Source organism: Pelodiscus sinensis, chromosome 14 (assembly GCF_052426305.1).
Source record: "Pelodiscus sinensis isolate ZL-2025 chromosome 14, ASM5242630v1, whole genome shotgun sequence".
Taxonomy (NCBI): Eukaryota; Metazoa; Chordata; order Testudines; family Trionychidae; genus Pelodiscus; species Pelodiscus sinensis.
Window position 1 is genome coordinate 2,351,386 of NC_143065.1, and position 22,488 is coordinate 2,373,873.

Here is a 22,488-nt window from a genome sequence, read left to right on the forward strand (position 1 = left end):
AGCAGACTGTGAAGAACTTCAAAAAGATCTCACCAAACTAAGTGACTGGGCAACAAAATGGCTTGATCATTACCTGTTTGATTCACTCCCTCTGGGACACCTGGTATTGGCCACTGTCGGCAGACAGGGTACTGGGCTGGATGGACCTTTGGTCTGACCCAGTTCTTATGTTCTTATGTTCTCAATTGCAAGGTGTCCAACTGGTTAACTTGAGTGGTCCTTTCTAGATCAATGATGGCATTTGAAAACGTAACAGCGCACATACATACCTGGCCAAGCTCCCAATTCAGCAAGGCACTTAAGAGATTGTCCTTGACACTAAGCAAATATGTAAGCTCTACTAACAGAGAATGCAAGGAAGGGGGATAACCTGCAAATTTAGTTAAAAAGAGGTTTGGATTTTTCGCTGTGAAGATATTAATAATATATTTTAAAGAAATAATTGTTTGAAGTTTATACACTATATCTTTAAAAAGGCATTTGCTGTCCTGGGTTTTTATTTAGCAATACTATTTCTTTGATGAAAGGTGTAAGTTGTCTTATAGAATGAGGCTGTTTTAGCAGTAAACCTAACCATATGGGGGAAAAAAGCTTTCAAAATATAACAATACTGCACTTGGGAGGCATGAGCTATTCCAATAATAATCAGCTGAATTCAAGAGAAGGAATCTGTTGCCAATGCAAACCTAATAATAGCAGGCCAAATGTTCAATAGGCTCCCTTAATTATACTTGCAAAAAAGGCTGTTTGCTCCCACAAGACAAATAACTGCATGTACAGACACTTTGCATATGTAAATGAATGTAAGTGCAAGCACTGCTACCCCAGTTAAGAAATCCTGCTGAAAATGTGTCCCTAAATTGTTGGATGCAGGCTAGTGCACTAATGTGATACCTCTGCTGAGTTCATGGTAGAAGCAGGAAAATGTTCAGTGGCAGGAACTGTTTTTTCCTTATGTGAGGTAATATGCCCAGCACAATGAGGTTCTGTGCCTCATCTGGGGACCCCAGTACAACACAAATGAATAGCAGTAATAAAACAGGGCATTTTGGCTTTGGATTCAGAGAGCTATCTAATTAGCCAACATGACCTCTTCCTGTATCATGTCCTTCTGTGATTGTACCACACCTACCCCATAGCAAAAGCTCAACCATTTTCTCTTGCTGTGCTATTAAAGAATTAAATCAGAGGAAACAAATTTTACCAAAACTTTAAAAAATGTGTTTAAAATCTATATGGATCCCAATTTCAACATGGGAGCAACGAACTTTTAAAACAGAAAGAAAAGGGAAACATTCACAACACAAAAAAAAATTGTTTCTAGCCACATACGGAAGCATTGTAAAGTATTATTTTCGTTTTCTAGTATCTAATTTCTACAGTCTGTATGCCCTCCCTCCCTTAACCCTTATCCACTGCACAACTCTGTTAGTGTTTATTTCCAAATGCCAGAATTCCTTCTTTATTCTTCTGCCTGCAGGAACCATGTTTCATTTACCTCAGTTTAAGACTTGTTAGCCAGTAAATGTCAACAGTTCAATGCAAGTTCCTTCAGCAGTCAATCTGTGTAAAGGGGCAGTAGCAGGCCTCAGCAACCTCTTCATGCCAACTGGCAAAGGGCTCAAGGGATGTACAGAGTTCTATTGAGATCCTACAGCTCAGTTACAAGGCATAATAATTCATTAACAGGTGACATGGGAGGGGTCTCCTGAGAGCAATGGAAGCTATGTCTCTACTACGATTTCATTTGACAGGTAACTCTTTGTTTCTGCCTGCTATCATTTGAATCTCTGTTCTTTGTTAAATAAGCATGCAGATGCATTCTATATCAACAAATCTAAGTGCTGCGTGGTAAGTGGTGGACTGGTCCAAGGTGTAACTGGTAGCTGCAGCATACTGTACCTTTGCAAACAGTGGATTTGGCATGTCTATGACTGTCCAGAGAAACACGGGCAGAACATTACAGAGGGATGCCAAGTAGTTAGCATGTGCCTATCGCTAACTCGCAGAGGAAGAAGCAAGATTGGCTGGGCTAAGAGGGGAGCACTTCTGATGTCTATGGCTGGGAGTGCCAGAGAGCTGACTCCTGGCAGGCACAGATAAGGATTTCTCATGGGCTGGACAGGTGCTTGAGAGGTGCCTCATAACTCTGGATAATCCCAGGAAACATCACAGGTAGTCTTTGAACTCGCCATTTGTACTGTCTACACAGTTTCTTGCATAACAATCGTACTTTAATCACAGTAGATACAAGTTCACACAGTTGCATCCTCTCTGTTTATCCTGATCTTTTCCAGACTGACAACCATGATAGTTTCTTTATTAAATGATTATCTTCTGCTGGAAAGAAAAAAAGCAACAACCAATGCTCCTCCTCTTGTAAGCCTCTAAGGAGGCAACTGAAAACAGGCTCCTGTGCAAGCCAGTGAAATCAGGAACTTAGGAAAAGCCTGCCCAAGAAATGTATGTTCTTGGGGCAGGACTGACCTTAAGAATTGAATTCTTTAAAATCTAGGATTAATGGGTATCTATGAGAGAGAGAACTGTATGGGTCGGTGTTATAGAACTACCAAACAAAATCATCTCAAGTTACGATTGAGGGGATATTTCAGCTATCTACAGGGAAAACAGGCTGTTCATCAAAACAGTACCACATACTGTACTTATGAGGCTATAGGACAATCAACAGTGGCTGCAAAACTTTTGCATGTGTAAGGCCACTTGAATGGAACTTTGCAAATTGCTTTCTCCGGCCCTGAAGAGCAGCAATACCAGAATGAGACCCGCTGTGACACTTGAGAAGTGAGTGGTAATAGCTCACTTGCAACGCCTGTCAGCTATCGGTCAGTTGGGAATCAATTTGGAGTGGGAAATCTACAGTGGGGGCTGCTGTGATCCAAGTAGACAAGGCAATCGATGCCCTTCTGCAATGATGGATAGTGACTCTGGGAAACATGCAGAACTAGTGAAGGGCTTTACCGTACCTGGGGTTCCCTAACTGTAGTGGGTTGACAGATGGAATGCACATCCCTAGCTTGGCATCCAATCATCTTGCCAAATGGTGCATAAACAGCAAGGGCTACTTCTCGATGGTGTTGCAGATGTTTATGGATCATAAGGACCATTTCACTGACATCAGTGTGGGATGGTCGGGAATAGGGATGTTAAATTTAGAGTAATTGACTAATTTGCAAATTTGATGCAATTTGCATCAACTATTCGATTAGTCGATAGGGCATCTCCACCTTTCAAGTGCAGCAACAGCCCTAAGGCAGTTGCTACACTTCAACAGCAAAAGTGTTGTGGGGAACACGGGGCCAGTGGGTCGGTGCTCCGCTGACCCCATGCTCCCCATGGTGTTTCAAAGCAGCAACGCCGTGTGGAGCCCAAGGTCAGCTGGGGACTCCCCTGCTGACCCCGGCCTTCATGCGGCACTGAAGCTTTGAAACATCACATGGAGCCTGGGGACTCCTCAGTTGGCCCTGAGCTGCACACGGTGTTTCAAAGCAGCAGCACCACGTGAAGCCTGGGGTCAGACCCCAGCTCCACATGGCATTGCTGCTTTGAAGTACCCCCGCCTCTTCCCCCCTTGCTGCCTCTTTCTGATAGAGGCAACGGAGGGGGAGGGAGGATAAGCAACTAGTCGACTAGTCTCTCACATCCCTAATCGGGAAAGGTACATGACACATGGATCTTTAGGAACTCCAGTCTATTCAGAAAGCTGCATGATGTAACTTTCTTCCTAGACCAAAAAAGTACCATTGGAGGCACCAAAATGCTAATAGTGATATTTGCAGGCTAGTCGACCCTTGGCTCATGAAGCCGTACACAGGCACCCTGGACTGCAGTAAGGAGCAGTTCGACTACAGGCAAGTGCAGACTGGTGATAGAATGTGCTTTTGGACGTTTAAAGGGAAGATTTTGCAGTTTATTGAGTAGGTGAGACTTCAGCGAAAGAAACATTCCTATTGTCATGGCAGCCTGCTGTGTGCCCCAAAATATCTGTAAAAGCAAGGAGGAAATTTTATGCCAGAGAAGGGGGTCAAGACAGATCACCTAACCACTAATTATGAGCAGCCAGACACCAGTGCACTAACGAGAGCACATTGAAGGGCACTGCAAATCAGAGAGGCTTTGGAAAGCAGCTTTTGGAATGACCAGACAGTTATATGACTATCATGTATGTTGCTCTGAATGAGGTGCCCCCTGTATTAAGTGTGCTGGTCTGTAAACCCCTCCTCCCTGCCCCACAAGCAACCAAGATACTGCTGTTGAGAAATCGTGCATTTTTATTTAGAGAACACAAGGAAAGAGACATAAAAGGAGTTCAGGGTGGGAACTTCGGGGGGAAGAGGAGAGAAGCAAGGGAAAGTGACGTCTTACAAACCTCCTGTTCAGCAATTCCAGGTGTGGAAATGACAGCTTTCAGTTCTAGGAGACAGCCATGAGGGCTGAGTGGAAGGCTGCCCTTGACTTCCTACCCCTCCCTCCCCCGCATTCTAGGGCACCTGGGAGAGGATGTCATGGAGCTTGATGAGGAGGGCATATGGTTCAGCATGGGCTGGAGGAGGTTCTGGGTTCCATCCGCTTCTCCTGTGACTCTAGCGGGCGTGTCAGCAGCTCTGTTTGCTGCCCCCCACGCCTCAAGATCTCCTGTGTCTTGATTTCACATTTTCTGCAAGCTTTCCTCTCCTCTCCTCACGCTCCGTTTGCATCTCCTACAGCATCGTTCTCCTCCATGGATTTAATTGCACCCTGTCTGTGTGGGCAGATTGCATCTGCTCATTGAACATGTCATCCTGATTATGTTTTTGCCTTCGAATCTATGCTCACCAAACAGCTGGAGGAGTCAGGGGAGTGGGCAACAGGCTCACTGTTGCACTTGCTGTAACAAAAAGAGTGAAGGGAAGACATTAGAGACAATACATTGCAGAATGCAGAAGCTAATCTGTTAGCACCAAGGAACGCCTATCAAACACAACAGGCCTGCGTTACGCACAAGGCCAAAGTTATGCTTTTACCAACTATGAAGCAGGTACAGCCCACATATCTTAAGGAAGCAGCAGGGCTTGGTTTGGTGGCAGGCATAGAAATGAACAGATTGGGGCTTTCTCTTTTGCATCCACTTTGAAAGCATGTACCACACAGTGCCTGCAAATAGCAGCACCCACAGCTGGAGAAGCATCTGCATTTGCAAAGGGGGGCCCTAGTGGTGTGGTGGCAGGACAGGGTGCCATTGCCCATTTGCTGGAAGAGGGAAACTTTCCCCTCCCACAGGAGCCCACAGGGGAAGGAGAGGCTGGGTGTGGCAATAGGTGGGGGGCTCACGTGGTCACTGAGGAGCCTGTGTGGGGGAGGGGGCCCAGGCATGGCAGCAGGGCAGGGGTTCATGCGGCTACAAAGGAGGAAGTGAGGCCAGGTGTGGTGGCGGAGGAAGGGCTCAAACCATTCTGTCCTGGAAGTGAGCAAATGAGGATGTACTGCCTCAGTGGTATCAGCTACCTATCTTCCCCAGCTTCATCCAGGTTGTCACGTGAGATATTGGTCATCTCTGAATCACACAGAGCGATAGGGAGCAGATGCTGACTGAACATGGCCAGAAACCTGAACCTTATTCTGCAATGATACCAGGCCACTTACTGCTGGCATGGTGTGGAAAGGTGTCCTACTGGTGGAGAACGGAATAAGGTCAGGCTCCCCAGAAACCCTGTGAGAAGGATGAAAGCGTTCCTCTATGAGAGCTGAATGGAGATGTGCAGGGAGGATTCCCGCTCTGTCTCCAGACACAGTAACAAGCTGTTCCCAGGAGCTCCCACTGTGCAGGCAGGGTGGCTACCACAGATCACACCCAATCGCCTTAACCCACTTGTAGCATCACTAAAAATGTGAACTCACCAGAAGAGCCTGCCTGTCACCAGGGCCCAGCAGCAATATGTCCTGGGAGGAGGGGACTGTCTCCAGAGTTATAAAAAGGTCCTGGCTGTCAGTGATGTTCCACTCGCCTGATAACCATTCTCATCATCATTATTCACACTGTCCTCCACGCTGCCACCTGAGGCTGCCAGGAGTGTCTTGGGAGGATGCCATGGACTGATTTAGGAAGCTGGTTAGGTCCCACTTTAAGATCGCATGCAGCTGCTCATAGAAGTGGCATGTTTGTGGTGCTGACCCAGACTGTCCGTTTGCCTCCTCTGTCTTCTGGTACACCTGTGTGAGCTCCTTTATTTCCACACAGCACTGCTCAGTGTCCCTGGTGAATCCGTCCTCTGCCATACTCTGTGAATCCTTCCTCCACCAGATATATCAGCATTTCCTTTGCTGATTTGTAGTTCTGCCTGATTCCTCTCTCCACACACAGCAGTGAGGTCCAGGATCTCCTGCACATTTCATGCCAATGTTTGTTTGTGATCCTGGCCATTCATGACCAGGTGTGCTACTGATTTGTGCTGCCCACTCTGAGGTCTGCTTGCCTCGCTGGCCAGACAGGAAATGAAATTCAAACTTTCCCTTTTCCTGTGCATCTAGAGAGCAGCAGAGTTGAATATGCTGGCCAGAGCGGTCACATTGGGGCAATGTGGGACACGTCCCGGAGGCCAAGAATGTCAGTTTTCACAGTGCTGTGTTCTGTACATGCAAAGTCGACTTTACTGTTACTCCTCATGAAAAAGAGAAGTACCAAAATCAACTTTAACAGCCCTTAAAGTTGGCAGAATGGCCATGGTGATGCAGACTCGTTAGCAAATTGACCTAATGTGGCTAGTTCAACCTAAACTCCTACTGTAAATCAGGTCAAACATCAGGCCAAAATTTACACTGTGTTTTTTGCTGATAGCTCGGTTAAGCCAAACCTAAAGAAAGGATAGGTTTGAACATTATTCACAGCATATAGACTCTATTGAGAGCAGGGTGACAACTTTACTGGCTTATACACAAGGTGTATATTGCGCATAAATAAATTATGCCTGTTTTTTACTCAACCTGTGTTTTCAGCATTTTGCTTTATACTGCTGTAACCTTAGAATGCAGTCAAATTTACTTACCATCAACAAAACTTGGAAATGAAGACACCTTCTTTGTCTGTTAGGAAGTAAAAATAATGCACTGCATAACTATCAAAAGAGCAAAATGAAGTTCAGACCATTAATATAATAAAGATCCATTTTTAGACCTAATTCTTTTAAAATATTTTAATTTTCTTTTTGTAATTTGATATGGCTGCTATTTAGACAATATAATGTTTCTAAATACAATTAATTAATTAATTAATTAATTTCATGGGTCTAATTAAAACATAAAATACTAAAAATACCCAACAAAACTAGAGTGGGTCTGTATTGGAACCCTCTCTGTGCTGGTACAGTGCCTAATCCTTTGTCTTAGTTGGGGATTTTGGATGCTACTTTAATATTAATCAATGGAAGTTCAGTTCACAGACTCCCTTGCAGGCAATGTTATACAAGTTTGAGCATCAATTTCTCTAGTCTAGGGGTTAATTTCCCTAATGATGGAAGAGGGTTTTTTGTTATGTGCAAATCTTCATTTACATACAGGCTACTACTACTATAGTCTTCCTTGTGCACCTTTTAGATAACACACCCCTCAGATTTTAAGTCTGGTCTTTACTTAATCGTCATGTCCAACCCCAAGCACACCCTCACTCTGCATTTTTAGACTCCTTCTTTGCTCCATTATTCAGTGCCACTAGTCCATCTATAGCACCCATCGGGCATCTTTTTCACAGATGACTGAGCAGGTACATAGCTCACCACAGAGGCCACTTGTGAGGCCGTGCATCAGTTGGTCCTTTGGCAATGAATGATGTGTGAATCTGCAGATTGAATTATCCCTAGGAGAGATTATTCCTACAGCAATCCTTTGACTCCAAATGCAGCAATTTCACACGAGAAAGCGATGGAGAGGAAATTAAGTACATTCTGATGTTGCCCTTACTTTCAAAGGCCACAAAAAGCAATAATTTCTAAAATCTCCTTATTTCTGAAGTCCCCTTCCTATATTAGCTGTATATTTTGGGTCTGTATTATAAAAGGGACTATTATAAAAAGTAACTGCCATAGCTACTGGATCATGGAAATTTTGTGGGCTACAAGAAATATGCAGCCATTGAACTGCTTTTACTTCAGAGAGAGAGGGTCATCCTCCTCTTTTAATGAACTATTTTCTGCCCATGATGAGGGAAAAAATTGGGGGGAGGCGAAGAGTAGTGGGAATAGGGATTTAAGGTACTTACCTCTGATGTATTATTGTTATCAACTGGTCCATTTAGGTCAGAACGTTGTTGTTTCCTTGGCTGTTCTAAACCATTGCATACCTGCAAGTAATCAGAAAAACACTTTCATTCCTTTTTTCATGCTCTCCTAAATAAATCACAAAGAAAATAGTCAGCAGGCTAGATAGTTCCTTGAACGTTACTGATTGAGGATATGGTAAGAAAATGACAGCAAATAATGCCCAAAACCATCATCTGCATGAAGGAAAACACCCAGTCCTTAGTGCAGCCCCTGTGTTTGAAACAAAACAGATAAACCCAGTCTATATTGTTCCTCTGAAGCCTTCACAATAGGTCTTATGGGGACGAAAGTGATGCATGAGCCTCATGATAGCTCTATGCACAGTGATGAATTACACTCACTAGACATAAAAACAGAGGTGGGCAATAATTTTTGATGGGGGGGCTCTCCAAGAATTTGGAAAGTGGTCAAGGGCTGCACTTCCATACTAATGGAGGAGGTACGGGGTCTGGGATGGAGGCTGGGTGCAGAAGGGAGCTTGCAGTAAGGAACTGGGGTGCAGGAAAGGGTGTGCGGTCTGGGAGGAAGTTTGGGTGAAAGAGGCAGTTGTGACCTGGAGCAGGGGACTGGGGTGCAGGATCTGGGAGGAGACAAGGGGCCAGGAAGGGGGGGGGCAGAAGGTTTGGGTTATGTGGGGTAGGCGGGCAAAGGGTTGGGGTGCCAGAGGCAGGCTCTGACTGGGAGACTTACCTGCTTGACTGCCAGTCAGCAGCCTTTGCAAGCAGACTCCCTGCCTACCCCAGCCCCGCACTGGCTCCACATGTCATGTGGTTTTTGAACAGCTATGAGCCTGAAGGATGGGGGTGAGGGGAGGGTTCTTTGCAACAGGAAGCTTCCATTGGCTGGAAACCAGCCAATGGGATTGTGCTGGGGGCAGAAGCAGTTCATAAAGGCTCACAGCTGTTCAAACAAAGCCCAGCAGCAGCTTTTCTTAGCACATGGGAGCAGGCAGGGAGTTTGCCTGAGGCTCCCCGCTTTATCTGCACACTGGATCCAGCAGCTTGGCTGGCTGGATCCAGCCCACGGAGGGTATTTTGCCCAAACCTGCATAAAAACAAAAGCTAAAATTCCAGCACTAGGTTACAGAAGCAGTTTAATTTGAGTGTTATAGTAATAAAAAAAGAGGACTTGAGTCTGTTTTTCCTTTCACCTTATTCTGATTTTTTAGACCCTCATGGAACTGGGGTCCTTGAACTAGCTTAATGGCCTCCACACCCTTTGACCACAGTGGGAGTGAAGGGCACTCAAGGGCATGCAAAAATTCAGCAGAGTGGTGCAGGACCTCACAGAAATGGGTATTTCATCTCTGAGAAACAGAACCCTAACACTGACAAATTCCTCCATTGTTCTATCTACAACCTTTTAGGCCATGCAAGCCCTAAGGAAAATGCTGGCATAGCGGCAGCAGGATTTCCAGCTTGTCATGACAACAAAAAGAGAAAATCATCAAGCTCCACAGCAGGGAACTTCAAAGCATTTCAGATCATTCCCTTTGCAATCCCATTTTTCTCAGGAGCAGAACTCTTCCTCCGCTTCTGATATATGCTGTGAAGCCCTGATAGTCTGCTGGTACAAGGGGCAACCCTCTTGCCTCAGCTGCCAGGCAAGGGTTGTTGCAAAGCTACACAACACAACTCATACTCAAGCTCTTATCTTAGAAACCTAAAAAAACTGAATTGTATTTCTGACTTTGCTACAGATTCCCTGTATAATTCTGGGGAAGTCACTTAACTTCTGTATCTTGATTTCCCCTGTCTATAAAAGTAGTAATACTTGCATGCCTCACAGTGGCATCATGCAGCTTACCTTATTAAGGTTTGTAAACTGTTTTTATATTTTGGGATTTAAAGTGCTATGTAAATGCAAAATATTGCCAGTTAGTTATTATTTCCAGGTGGCAGTGTGAAAGTTCATTTCTGGACTGCTTGGGTCCTCTCACTTTCTGACTGTCTCCATGCCAGTATGTAGCTGTAGGCTAGAGGGAGTTTCTATCTTTGAATCAGGGACACATTTTTCTCTGGAGGGATAATAGTCAGCAGGGCAAAAACTTGACTCTGTAGGACCATTATAGCGGACATACAAGTTCCTCTAAACTAGGGATGTAAAAGGGTAACCAGTTAATCGGTTACCCAGTAAACATCACTATTACCAGGTGATGCTTACCAATGACCAGTTAACTGGAACCCGACTCAGCAGAAGCAGCCCCCACAACCACAGCCAGCAGCCGGGCTCCATGGTTAATCCGAATTTTTATATATTTTTACATCCCTACTCTAAACTCACTCTCATTTGCTCAATTTTCAGATATGGCAACTTGGTAGGGCATTGTCCTCCCAAGTAAACACATTGGTCTCAGGAAACAAATGTCTAAACTGCCCATACTACCAAGACTTCTAGGGAGGAGCTTCATGAAGCTTCAAGGGTAACTTTGAGCTAGATAGTGATATATGGCTGTGACAGTCAAGAAGCTTACTACAGTCTCTTAATGTTTATAAATGCTTTTCTGGTTGAGACAAGACCAATCTTATTATGTTAAATGCTTAAATTAATTTGATACAATATGTGCAGCAAAATATATTAATATGAGTGAACAAACATCCATAGTCAGACCACCACAAATATCACAGTCAAATTATGTTTAAAATATTGGGATTAGATAAAAATGCTTTAAGCAGGGGCAACGATATGACTATAATAGCAATGTATAAATCTATAAAAAAGAATGACAGTAAATATATCGATTCAAATATGTGAAAGGGCATTTTAAATTTTTAATTTATTTATTTTAAAAAAAGATTGTCAGTTCTGGTTACTGCACGCTTGGCTGAACCGAAAAACGCATCAGCACATGACAAATGAAGTGGGCTAGAATAACATTTGAGCTGTTTTAGTGAGCATCTACTGTATGTGGCAAATTAGATTTCAGATTACTATATACACCAAAAAATAACACCTATTATAAAAAGATACATCTGGACATTAGTCAATCAGACATGGTTCTGATATGAAGAATCCTCTTTGTAGGTAGTTATGCTCAATTTTATTAGCAATTCCATACTATCATAAGACTAGATCTAACTATTTCATCATTTTGATTAGATTTTTTAAAAATGTTTATAGAAGACATTTACTGAAATTGCTGTTTTCAGAAGGGAACTTGAGTTTACTTCATTCCTTTAATGTTTGCAATAACATATTTACTATGTATGTTATATGTTAGTTTGTAGAGGCTATAACTAAGATTAGAACTCATTATGCAGAATCCATAATCAGCAGCTATCCTTTATACTACTTTGCGAGTCAATATATTACCTACACTCATAAATGTGTCTTTATTGACTACTGAACCGCCACACATGATGACTACCGTTTTTCCAGTGGCTCCTTTAAATAATTATGATCCACACTCCTCAGCTCCATTTATACAGGATGTTGAGTGAAAATGATTCTTCTATATGTATCATTTGTTTATGACTTTGATTTACTGTTGTGTTCCACGGCTGACCTATCTTTGGAGTATGGTCTTACAGGTACAAAAGGGATAGTGGGAGGAGGGGGAAGCAGTCCAACTAAAAAACAGGAGCTCACTCTATCCTCTTCTTACCTCTTGGCCTAGGGGAGCAGTGCTCTCCCATGCCTCTTCATTGGCTGATGAATCGAGGACTCACCAGGCAGAGGAATCTGAAGTGAAAAGAGGAGACTGACGAGTTTCTAGGCCTTGTTTTCTTCCTGCCATTAGGGGGAGCAGCAGCAGCCATACATTAAGAGGTGGTTTCTATTTTAAAGGTATTCCACTCCAGGATTTCCGTTTGCTCCACAGGAAAAAACACTGCCCTTGGTTTAGGTGCCACGGGACAAGACTGTTTAGAAACTGCGAGTTCGGCTCAGTTACCCACATAGTCCATACACGACGAGAGCTAGGAACCAAGCCGTACGTATATGGAAGGAGATTCGCTTGCATTGACACCGGAAGTGACAGACAGCTAAAGCTGTAACATCTACTGAATGAAGTGTGAGGAAACTACCTACAACTGAAGAAAATGATAAAGCACCATACCCTGGAATGGGAGAAATTACAGCTTAAATGGAAACTTGGGATCTGCTAGGATCTAGGGATGTGAACGGGTAATGGTTAACTGGTGCCTGGGAACAGCCACCCGACTGTGGCCTGCTGTGGTTGAAGGGCTGCGTCAGCCCCAACAGGCGTCTGCACTACCAGGGGTGGGAGGTGGCAGCCTACCACACACATCTGGGGCTGGGAGCTGGAACCCAGCCCTGCATGGGGCTGGGAGTGGGAGCCCCATGGGCAGGGGGCTGCTGCAGCCAGGCTGGAAGATTCTCCTGCCCAGGATACTGCTTAGGGTTGCAGGTGTCCGGTATTCACCCGGACAGTCCGGTATTTTCACCTCCTGTCCGGTAAAAAACTTCAGAGAATACCGGACACCTGAGATGTCCAATATTTTCTGAGTTTTTCCCTGGCCAGGAGGCGAAAATGCCGGGCACCTGGCAACCCTACAAACACTCAGCGCCCGCCCTCCCCCCTGCCAGCCTCCAACACCCGCCCTCCATGCTTACCTGGTTCCCCAAGGCTGCCGGCACAAAATGACTGCCGGCCAAAAGACCTAGGGGAAGCAATGCTTCCCCGTGTCTTAGTGCTCAACTGCTCCCCTGTTCCTATCCCTGCACTCACTCTTAACATGCTGTTTTAATGCTGTTTTATTTTTATTTATTTTTTTGCTTAATAAGTCTTGGATTCCCGCCCGTCCCCCTTTTTTTCTGGCTCAACAACTTTGGTCTCCCCCCCTTCAACAGAATTTTTTCCCAGTTTTTTTTTGGGGGGGGCGGGGGAGAGGTGTTCGGTATTTTTGTTTCAACCCTCTGGCAACCCTAATCCTGCTTAGTTAGTTAACTGGTTGAACATTAGGCTAACCTAACATTTAACCGGTTAACGGATCTTACATCCCTACTATGATCATAGCTCATTTATAACAGATTTGTCAGAGACTGTCTGGCTGAAAGAAAACAAGTTCTACCACGTAAAGATAGGAACTTATACAGATGCCTTAACAAGATATCCCAGTTCCTCATACAGACACTCAAACCAGTGTATAGGCACATTCATGTACCAAAGTGACAATTTGTATAGGCTTTGGACATCCTGTTCAGGTACCCTCATTTAAGAATTATTCTCCGGCACTTCAGTTAATGCCTATTAACAAACTGTTATATGGGACAGATACAAATCCAGAAGAAGGCTGACTACTATATATTTGAGAGAGTTTGTCTGTTTGTCCAATAACTACTCCTAAACGATAAGACCTAGGCACACCTAATTTGGAATTCAGCTTCCTCCTGTCATAACAAGGGAAGGGTTTGGTGGTGCCAGGAAAACGTGATGTGCCTGGAATGGGATTGCTTCTCATAAAACCATAGAGAAAAAGGACAGAATCTCCAAGCAAGTGACGAGGGATGCACCTCCCCCACACATACATCAGGCACTGCCTCAGTCCCAAACCTCCCACCTCCCAGGTACCCTGTAGGAAGGGCTGAAGCTCCCTGCCACACAATTTGTATGGGAACATGCCTGGCTATTCCCCTGCATCAGGGAGTGAGGGGAAGTGCACAATTTGCTGCTTTCCTCATTCTGGCTGGGGAGCACGGGGGGCAGACAAACTGTGCACTTTGTTCTCACTCTCAGACAGAGACAGGAAGGGGAAGAGCAAGCAGCCCTGGTATGAATCTCGGGGGGGAGGCACCTTCGGCTTCCCCACCCACCCCTCTTCATATTCATCTGCCCAGAACCCTTTCTTACCCCCCAACCCTGACTCCTGCATTCTCCATGCCTCCAGCCCTGCACCCTTCTTTAAGGACCAGATCAACACACTGGGTAAATGTGTTAGTGTACATAGCTATATATATACATATACATGATTTAAAGTATAAAGGAATTATGGGCTTCTTTACAAAGACCTGTTTTACGCTCTTTTCCCTTCCTGTTTCCCAATCTCAAGAGTATACCTGAAAAAGAGCAAAAATATTTTTTTTCTCTTCCTCAAAACAGAAGACACCAATCTGCTTCCTTATCATCAGACTAGGTGACTAATTTTAGCCCACCTCTGCTGAACTTTCTACACATGAAAGAGTCTTTTCAAAACATGTTTTAAATGACAGCATCATAATAGCATAGTACTATGCAGCATCATTGGAAATACCATCGAAAGTAAAGGTATAAAATACAGGGTTTATCCCTAAACCCTGCCCCTTCAAATTACTGTGAATAGCTATGATGAGCAAGTCTCCTCCTCCTCCTCTTCTGCACCTCTCCCACTCTTTACTGAAGCCTCAAACAGACCAAATACGAAAACACTAGCTAGCTGCAAGTGGTTAAATGATATGAGGAGGCAGTATTTACCTGTAGGTAAATTTGGGAAAATAATAAAGGGTATGTCTATCTTACACGCTTATTTCAAAATAAGCTATTTTGGAATTAAGACTCAAAATAGCTACTTCAAAATAGCATGTCTACACTACAAATGCCCATTGCAATATTGCAGATCTATATCAAAATAGCACATCCACACTGACTGGAAGATGAATCACATTTAAAGCCCCCTGGAAGCATTTCAGGCAGGGCACCAAGACAGCAGTCACTTCCTGGACCTGCTGCCTGAGGCTATCTGAGCCTCGTGCTTAAAGGGGCTGCCCTCTATGGCCGTGTGTCAGACTCTTCACCTTTGCCTACCTCCTCAAGGGATAGCAAACTCATCTTACTGCGTGCTCTGGTTGCCCTTGCAGATCCCACAGCACTTCTGCCATAAATCCGGACCTGCTGCAAAGCAGTCACCAGCTCTTAGACCCCCTGCCGCACCTCCTGGTGCAGTTACTACAGGAACAGGTGGCACTGCAGGAACAGGACCTGCAATTTATTGTGGGGCACCTCTTCACCTCTCTCCATGTGCTGCTCATGCAGCACAACCCCTCCCACCCTCCAATGCACACTGTGCACTGCTGCTTCTGACAGCAAGACACGAGTACTGACTGGTGGGACTGGATCATCATGGAACAGTGGGATGACCAGTAGTGGCTCCAGAACTTTTGCATGTGGAAAGAAACCTTCCTGGAGCTGTGTGAGTGGCTCGCCCCAGCCCTCAGGCGATGGGACACTCGCATGCGACCCGCTACTCCACTTCAGAAGCAGGTTATCGTCACACTTCGGAAGCTTGCCACACCAGACAGCTACTGCTCTGTCGGGAACCAGTTCGGTGTGGGGAGATCGACGGCTGGAACCATGCTCATGCAGGTTTGGCGCTCTCATGCTATTGTCACAGGAGGGTGGGGAACCACTGCGATGGGGCTCTCTAGGAAAAGGGGGGGGGTGGATTCTTCCTCTCCGCGGGTTTTGCAGTTCCACCTTCACGAAGCCCTGCCAGGGTTGGGTAAGTTGGAGTTGCTCCTGCTGTTGGAAAGGGGCTGGGCTCAGGGAACTCCAGAGGGCTCTTGCAACTAGGAATTTGAAATATCGGTTAATTGAATAGTCGATTAACCTCATGAATTCATATTGGTTTCTCAACTATTCTATGGTTCCCGGGGATGGGTCTGGCAGCCATTGTGCTCTAGCCCCACTCCTGAGGAGCCCCCTGCCACTCCACGCTGCTGCCTCTGTATCCGAGGCAGCAGCGCAGGGTGCTGAAGGGATCCACTTTAAAAACCAGCTCCCCTCATGGTCTGGCTGCCTGTTGCCCCAGGGTGATAGCAGCCTCTGTTCTAGGGCGGGGCTAAGCTCTCGGACCTGGCATGAGCAGAACTGAGCCGAGCTGCCTGCCTGCCTGGCTCCTAATACAGTCGCAGAGTCACTGCAGAGCTGGGTCCCAGACCTGGCACGAGCCAGGACTGAGCCGGGCTTGGTCCCAACCTGCTAAAAAGTTTACTGGAGGGGAGGAAAGGGGAATGCACGTAGTCTATAGCATTAACCTATAAGCTTTGCTTGTTGGTTAATCGGTTAATCGACTACACTATTACATCCTTACTGGCAACCCAGTGATTCCCTGTTTGTATCCTCTCACGTGTGGGGAGGGCCATCAACCCCATCCTGCTGCCCTTACTATTTAATCGCAATCTTTTGCTAGACTGCTGCTGTTTGTACACAAAGACTAAAAATATCTCTTCTTCCTTTTAATGAACTTTTATTCATCAGCTGATGTAGGCAGAGCATTATTTTTAGCAAATTTCCTATTAATCGTACTGTCACACTAATTTGGGAGGCTTTTTTAGTAACCAATTGTTGTGATCCAAATTCTTTGTGGTGCAGGGCTGTGCAATTACATGCCCTTCACTTCCTTTCCATTAACATGTTATGCAGGAAAAGAAAATACTATATTGTAAATATACACACAATTGACAAGTTGGACCACCTAGACAGCATGCATAAGAACCCCAGATTTGTGCACCAACACACGCAAAGTAATTTCTGATTGAAAGCTTGCCCTGTTTCCAGGTCACCTTTTTAGTCATGGACTCCAGAATTACAAACCTTGGAACCTGTATTTGCGCATATAAATGAGTATTTTTTGTGTACAATTGGATTGCTGGGCAAACAGTACAGAAAACCTTCACAGAAAATTTCATTTTATTTGGTGGGGAGTACTTTGTTTTGACATGTAAGTAAAATATCATTAGCCTTTTTTTAATCACGGCACACATGTTCAGATCATACATGCCAGGTTCAAAGGAGTCGGGTTTTAAGACACATCCATGCATAACTGGGTTTATAATACACACCTGAGGACCTTTTCACATGCAGCGCTGTTTAAATACTAGATCAAACAAAGAATTTTTAAAAATGCGCATACTTAAAATTTTGAAACCTAAATTTAGACAATACCCAGCTATGCAATGGGATAGAAATAGGCTATGGCTGGTTCCAAGTGGCACCCTTGCTGGAGGCCCCAACAGACGCAGTAAGACAGGAATGAGCTTATATGCCTAATTAACCTCTCACCCGCATTCATGATCTCTCTAGTACTGGGATGAAGCTGATACGTAAGGGCAGTGTAAGGAAGCATCTGTATTACAGAGATAGGATTTCAGCTTGCAGGTCAGTCAATCTGGCACCTTTCATAAGCCCTAACATTGACTTAAGAAAACAAATTTATCCTAGGACTATCGCCGCTAGTTGCTGGCACCATTTAAATGTTAATGCATTTATAGATAAAGAAATGTCATGGTGCAACTGAAATATTTTATTGCCACTACAACAGACACTGATATTGTAATGTTTCATGTCAGTGATATTATTTCTATTAAACCAAGTGACTGATTTAAATCATGCCCTCTAATGGATACTGATGATATAGAAAAGACAGTAACCTGTTCCCTAACTGGTGTTCTTCAGGGTGTGTTGCTCATGTCCGTTCCACATTAAATGTGCGTGCTTGCCATCTGCACCAGCACTTGAAGCTTTTCCCCTAGCAGTACCTGTAGGGGAGTGCCTCTAGTGACCCCTATAATGGAGCCTCTCTGGCGCAGTGTAACGGGTGCTGTGCGTTCCCCTCAACCTCAGAAACTCCAACAGTGGGTAAGGCGGGAGGGTTGCAGAATGGGCATGAGCAACTTATCTCCGAGAACACCAGTTATGGAACCTTTTCTTCTTCAAATGCTTGCCCATGTCCATTCCACAGCAGGTGACTACCAGCAGTATCCACTTGGAAGAGGGTAGAAGTCAAGAATGAAAAGGCTGCAGGACTGCCCTGCTGAATCCAGTGTCAACCTAGCCTGGGAGATGATGGCATAATGAGCAGCGAACATGTGCACAGACCATGTAGCTGCCCAACAAATGTCCTGTATGGGAACTTGGGCCAGGAATGCTGCTGACAAAGACTGCCCTCGTTGAATGAGCCTCCACAGTCAGAGACGGGGGAATGCAGCTAGGTCATAGCAAGCTTAGCTACACAAAATCTGAAATCCTTTGGGTAGATACGACCTAGCCCCTCATGCTCAGCAGTGGTGATGAATAGCTAAATGGTTTTCTGGAATGGTCTAGTCCTGTCCAGGTAGATAGTCAGGGCCCGAACCACATCCAATGAGTGAAGGCCCCTCTACTTGTTAGAGGAGTGGAGTTTAGGACAGAGAACTGGCAGGAAAATGTCCTGGCTCAAATGGAAAGCTGGATATGGGCAGAGCTGGACCTTGTCTTCATGGAAGACCATATCTGGTGGCTCTGAGGCCAAGGCTCAAAGCTCAGAAACATGTCTAGCTGGTGTAATTGCCACAAGGAAGGCAACTTTCCTAGAAAATGTGACCAGCAGCATGTGACCATCGATTCAAATGGGGTGAGCCGAGAGGACTAGGTTCAAATCCTATGGTGGGACGTGGGGGTCTGACCTCCTATGTTCAGCTATGTTATGCAACTCAGTCAATGGGACAAATGTAATCTGATCTACCGATATATATTTAAGCACAGACTTTCGAAGAAGATTATTTTTTGACAGTTGAAGTTTTATTTTATCATGGAATAATAGCCAGCCATCAAGCAATTTCAACTGCTGTCATTGCTTCCATTAGGTATATAACAATTTCTAACAAGTAGCAGCACATTTCAGAAGTGATAGAAAATAAGTGGAAATAAATATTTCTGTAATTCCAAAGAGTAGTGTCTAAAATGTGGGATTATGGCTTGGAGGGATGGTATTACCTTATGTTACATGCAGTTAAGAATTTTACTTGCACCAGTGTAGCATTTTTCATCAGTTTGCAGATTTATCAAAATAGAAACTTTCCAAAGGACCACATCAATTTCAACAAAATTCTGCCAAAAATAGGCACAGTTCTCATGGGTTTTGGTGAGCTTGCTGGACTGCCAAGGAGCCAGGGCTTCTAGCTCCTCAGGGTATGTCTACACTACAGAGAAGATGGAAGTTGCCGCTGTTGATCTTCCAGAGTTCAAATTAGTGGGTCTAGTTAAGACAGCTAATTCAAATGGAGAGAGGCACTCCAGTCAATGCCGAAAGTCCTGCTTTCAAAGAGTAAGGGAAGTCGAAGGAAGAGAGTTCTCCCTTTTACTTCCTGCAGTGTGGTGTGGGCAGCGCCAAAAGTTGAGTTAAGCTACTTCGACTTCAGCTACGCAATTAACGTGGCTGAAGTTGCATATCTTAATTCTACCTTGTCCCATAGCGTAGACATACCCTCAGGGTCCAGATCTCTGGGCCCCGGGAAGGAGGGAGGAAGTTACAGATCCTAGACTTGCAGATCCTGGGCTGACTGTTCTGGAGCTTTGTCTCTCAGCCTCCCTGCCCAGCTCCTTGCTTGGCTTTGTGCAACTGTTTCCCAGAAAATTTCAAAATGTTGGTTTCGTTCTGAATCAGAATGAAAGCAAATTTTAAAAATCTCAAAATCCTCCACGAAAACAGAATGATTGTTTTTCTTTCAGCTCGGCTTATAGGAAAGCAGTAATCAACTGAGTAATCTAATTAACCTAAGGACTGAATTTTTGTACTCACATATGCAAACCTGAAAACAACTGGGCCTTACAGAAGTTAAATGAGCATCTCTGGAGCTGCCACAGTAACTGTCAGGCTGGGTACAAGTAGGCATTATGGGTACCAACTCTGCTAAAAAAACATGCTAAATGCAGACACACAGCAGTGCACTTACTGCCTCCTACTTTAGACTCCTCGGAAGAGATCCTTTGAATGCATGATTAGACATAGCTCAATTCAATCAGTAATGCATATTTTTATTAGAACTTGCTTGACTAAATTAGCTCCCAGAACAAAGTTTTAGACTATTCCAAAGGCTACTCACTGATGCTTTCCTGATCTGGTTTAATTTCTGAAATGCTATAGGAGAGCAGTGATAGTATTAATCAATTTTTATTATACTGTGCAGTCTACAGCAGAAGAGAAACTAACACAAATTACTATTAAACAGCTGCTTTTTCTGCCAGATGCCAGTATTGAATGTGCAATCTTCAACAAACCACAAAATTAAATTTATTCATGAAGTCAATGACAGAGTGGTTTCCCTGCATTCTGGAGACAGGGGTTCAAATTTTGATAAGGTCAATTGTGGAAGTAAGTCTGTAGTTTTATCATCTTCCCTAGTGAATGTTTGTTGAAACCACAAAGCCTCCACAAAGAGGAAGTTACTCACCCTGTGCAGTAACCGAGATTTGTTGAAATGTGCATCCTATGGGTGCTCCATAGTAGATGTATGCGCACCCCTGTGCCTCTAATCGGAGACTTTTGGTAGCTGTGTCCACTGAGCAAGTGCATGTGCTTGCTCCCCTTTGTGGTCTGCCTTGAGACTACCTAGCACTGTGCGGGTGAAACTCCCTCACTTCCTTCCCCACCACAGAGCCCTATAGAGAACTCTGCAGAAGAGGGGAGAAGTGCAGGTTGCAGAGCATCCACAAGGTACTTGAAGAACCTCAGTTACACAACGAGCTGGGAACTTTTTGTTCTCTGCCATTACAAATAGTTGAGTTAGGAAAATGCCAGTGTTGAAAGATGCTGAGCAAAACTGTGTCGTCTATTTCCCACTCGTGTTGTAGGGTACCACATTGTCTGAGCTTGTCCACAGTGATATTCTGAGTGCCTTGTAGGTATGAAGCAGATATAGTGATGTTGTTTTGGAGGCACCAATTCCATAGCTTGATGGCCTCAGTACAGAGAGAATGGGAGTGAGCTCTGCCATGTCTGCTGACATAAACATGCTTGCTTCATTGCATACATGAGTTTGATATTGCAAATTCTGACGAGGAGGAGGGGGGGGGGAAATGGAGGCAGGCTTAGTGTACATCTCTCAGTATGAGAAGGTTTATGTGGAGGGTGGTCTCGGAGGAGGACCAAAGTCCTTGAGTTGTGATGTGTCCTGTGTGTGCTCCCCATCCAGTGAGGGATGAATCTGTTGTGATGGTGATTTTAGGAGAGTATTGTTGGAAGTGGATCCAAGAGCACAGGTGATGAAGGGAGGACCACCACAGGAGTGAATCTTTGACTATGAAAGGTATCATTAGGAATTTGTGGAGTCTGTGCCATTTCGGTTTGTATATGGAGGCTAGCCAGCTCTGAAGGTATTTCATATGTAGCCAGGCAATGGGCATGATAAAAGTGTAGGCAGCCCCATGTCCCAAGAGTTGTAGGCAGTCCCGAGCCATGGTCTGTGGGCTGTGGCAGCAATGAAGGCGTGGATTGCATTGAATGTTTCCTCTGGAAAAAAGGCACAACCAGTGATGGGGTCAAGGTGAGCTCTTAAGAAGTTGATTTGTTGGGTTTTAATTTGTTTGTTTATTTTCAGGTCCGCATTGTGGAAGCAATGCATAGTTATGGATATCGCTCATAGGGCATGAGTGTGAGTGAAAGAGTTCAGGAGACAATTGTCCAGGTAAGGGAAGATGATTCTGTGTACTGTTAGGTGCACTATTACGACCACCAGTACCTTTGAAAATACTTGTGGTGCTTGGGGAAGACCAAAGAAAGAATGGTATATTAGTAACGGCCCTTCTCAAGAGTAAATCTGAGGAAGCATCTATGTGCTGGGTGGACAGTAACATGAAAATATGCATCCTGGAGGCCAAGAGCTGAAAACCACTCTCCTTGCACTAGCACCAGGATTACTGTTGAAAGGATGAGCATCCTGAACTTTTGTTTCTGTACGTATTTGTTCAGACTTCAAAGGTATAAAATGTGTTGTCATCCTCGGGAATAGAACTTCTTCCCCTTGTGCAGAGTGGGTACCCATTCTATTGTTCTGAGTTGAGTGAGGCATTGCACCTCATTATAGAGTAATTGCATGTTAGAGTGGTCCCTAAAAGAAGGATGGGAGGACTAGTTGGGAGGAGGCAGGAGATATGAAGGGGACTGCATATCCTGAGAGGATGATTTCCAGGACCCAATGGTCCAAGGTAATAGCTTCCCACTTATGGGGGAATGGTTCTAAATGATGAAAGACTGGATGGTCATTGTGGGTGCTGGAAAGAGTGGATTATTTTCAGTACTCTCGATCAATGCCTCAAATTTGCTTATTGGAGTTTGAGGTTCAGTCATCCTTAATGGGGGAGAGGGATATCTGTGGGCATATGACGCTGTTGGTAATGTGTGTCATATTGTCGTTGGTGGTGGTAGTGTGTTTAATTGAGATACTACAGGCTTTGGTACAGCTGATACCTGTATTGTCTCTTTTT

At 44.6% G+C, this 22,488-nt stretch overlaps 1 protein-coding gene across 7 annotated transcripts in view; it reads right to left on the reverse strand.

Moving 5' to 3' along the window:
- The window catches only part of APBA2 (amyloid beta precursor protein binding family A member 2), a 186,419-nt gene that overhangs the window by 51,552 nt on the left and 112,379 nt on the right, over positions 1-22,488 (reverse strand). For all 7 annotated transcript variants that reach the window (XM_089781882.1, XM_089781878.1, XM_089781881.1 and 4 more), the window contains exons 4-5: positions 8,249-8,329; positions 7,041-7,077 (exon numbers count right to left, since the gene is read on the reverse strand). In XM_089781882.1, the coding sequence (XP_089638008.1) occupies positions 7,041-7,077; positions 8,249-8,329 (118 nt within the window). The remainder of the gene's footprint in view (positions 1-7,040; positions 7,078-8,248; positions 8,330-22,488) is intronic.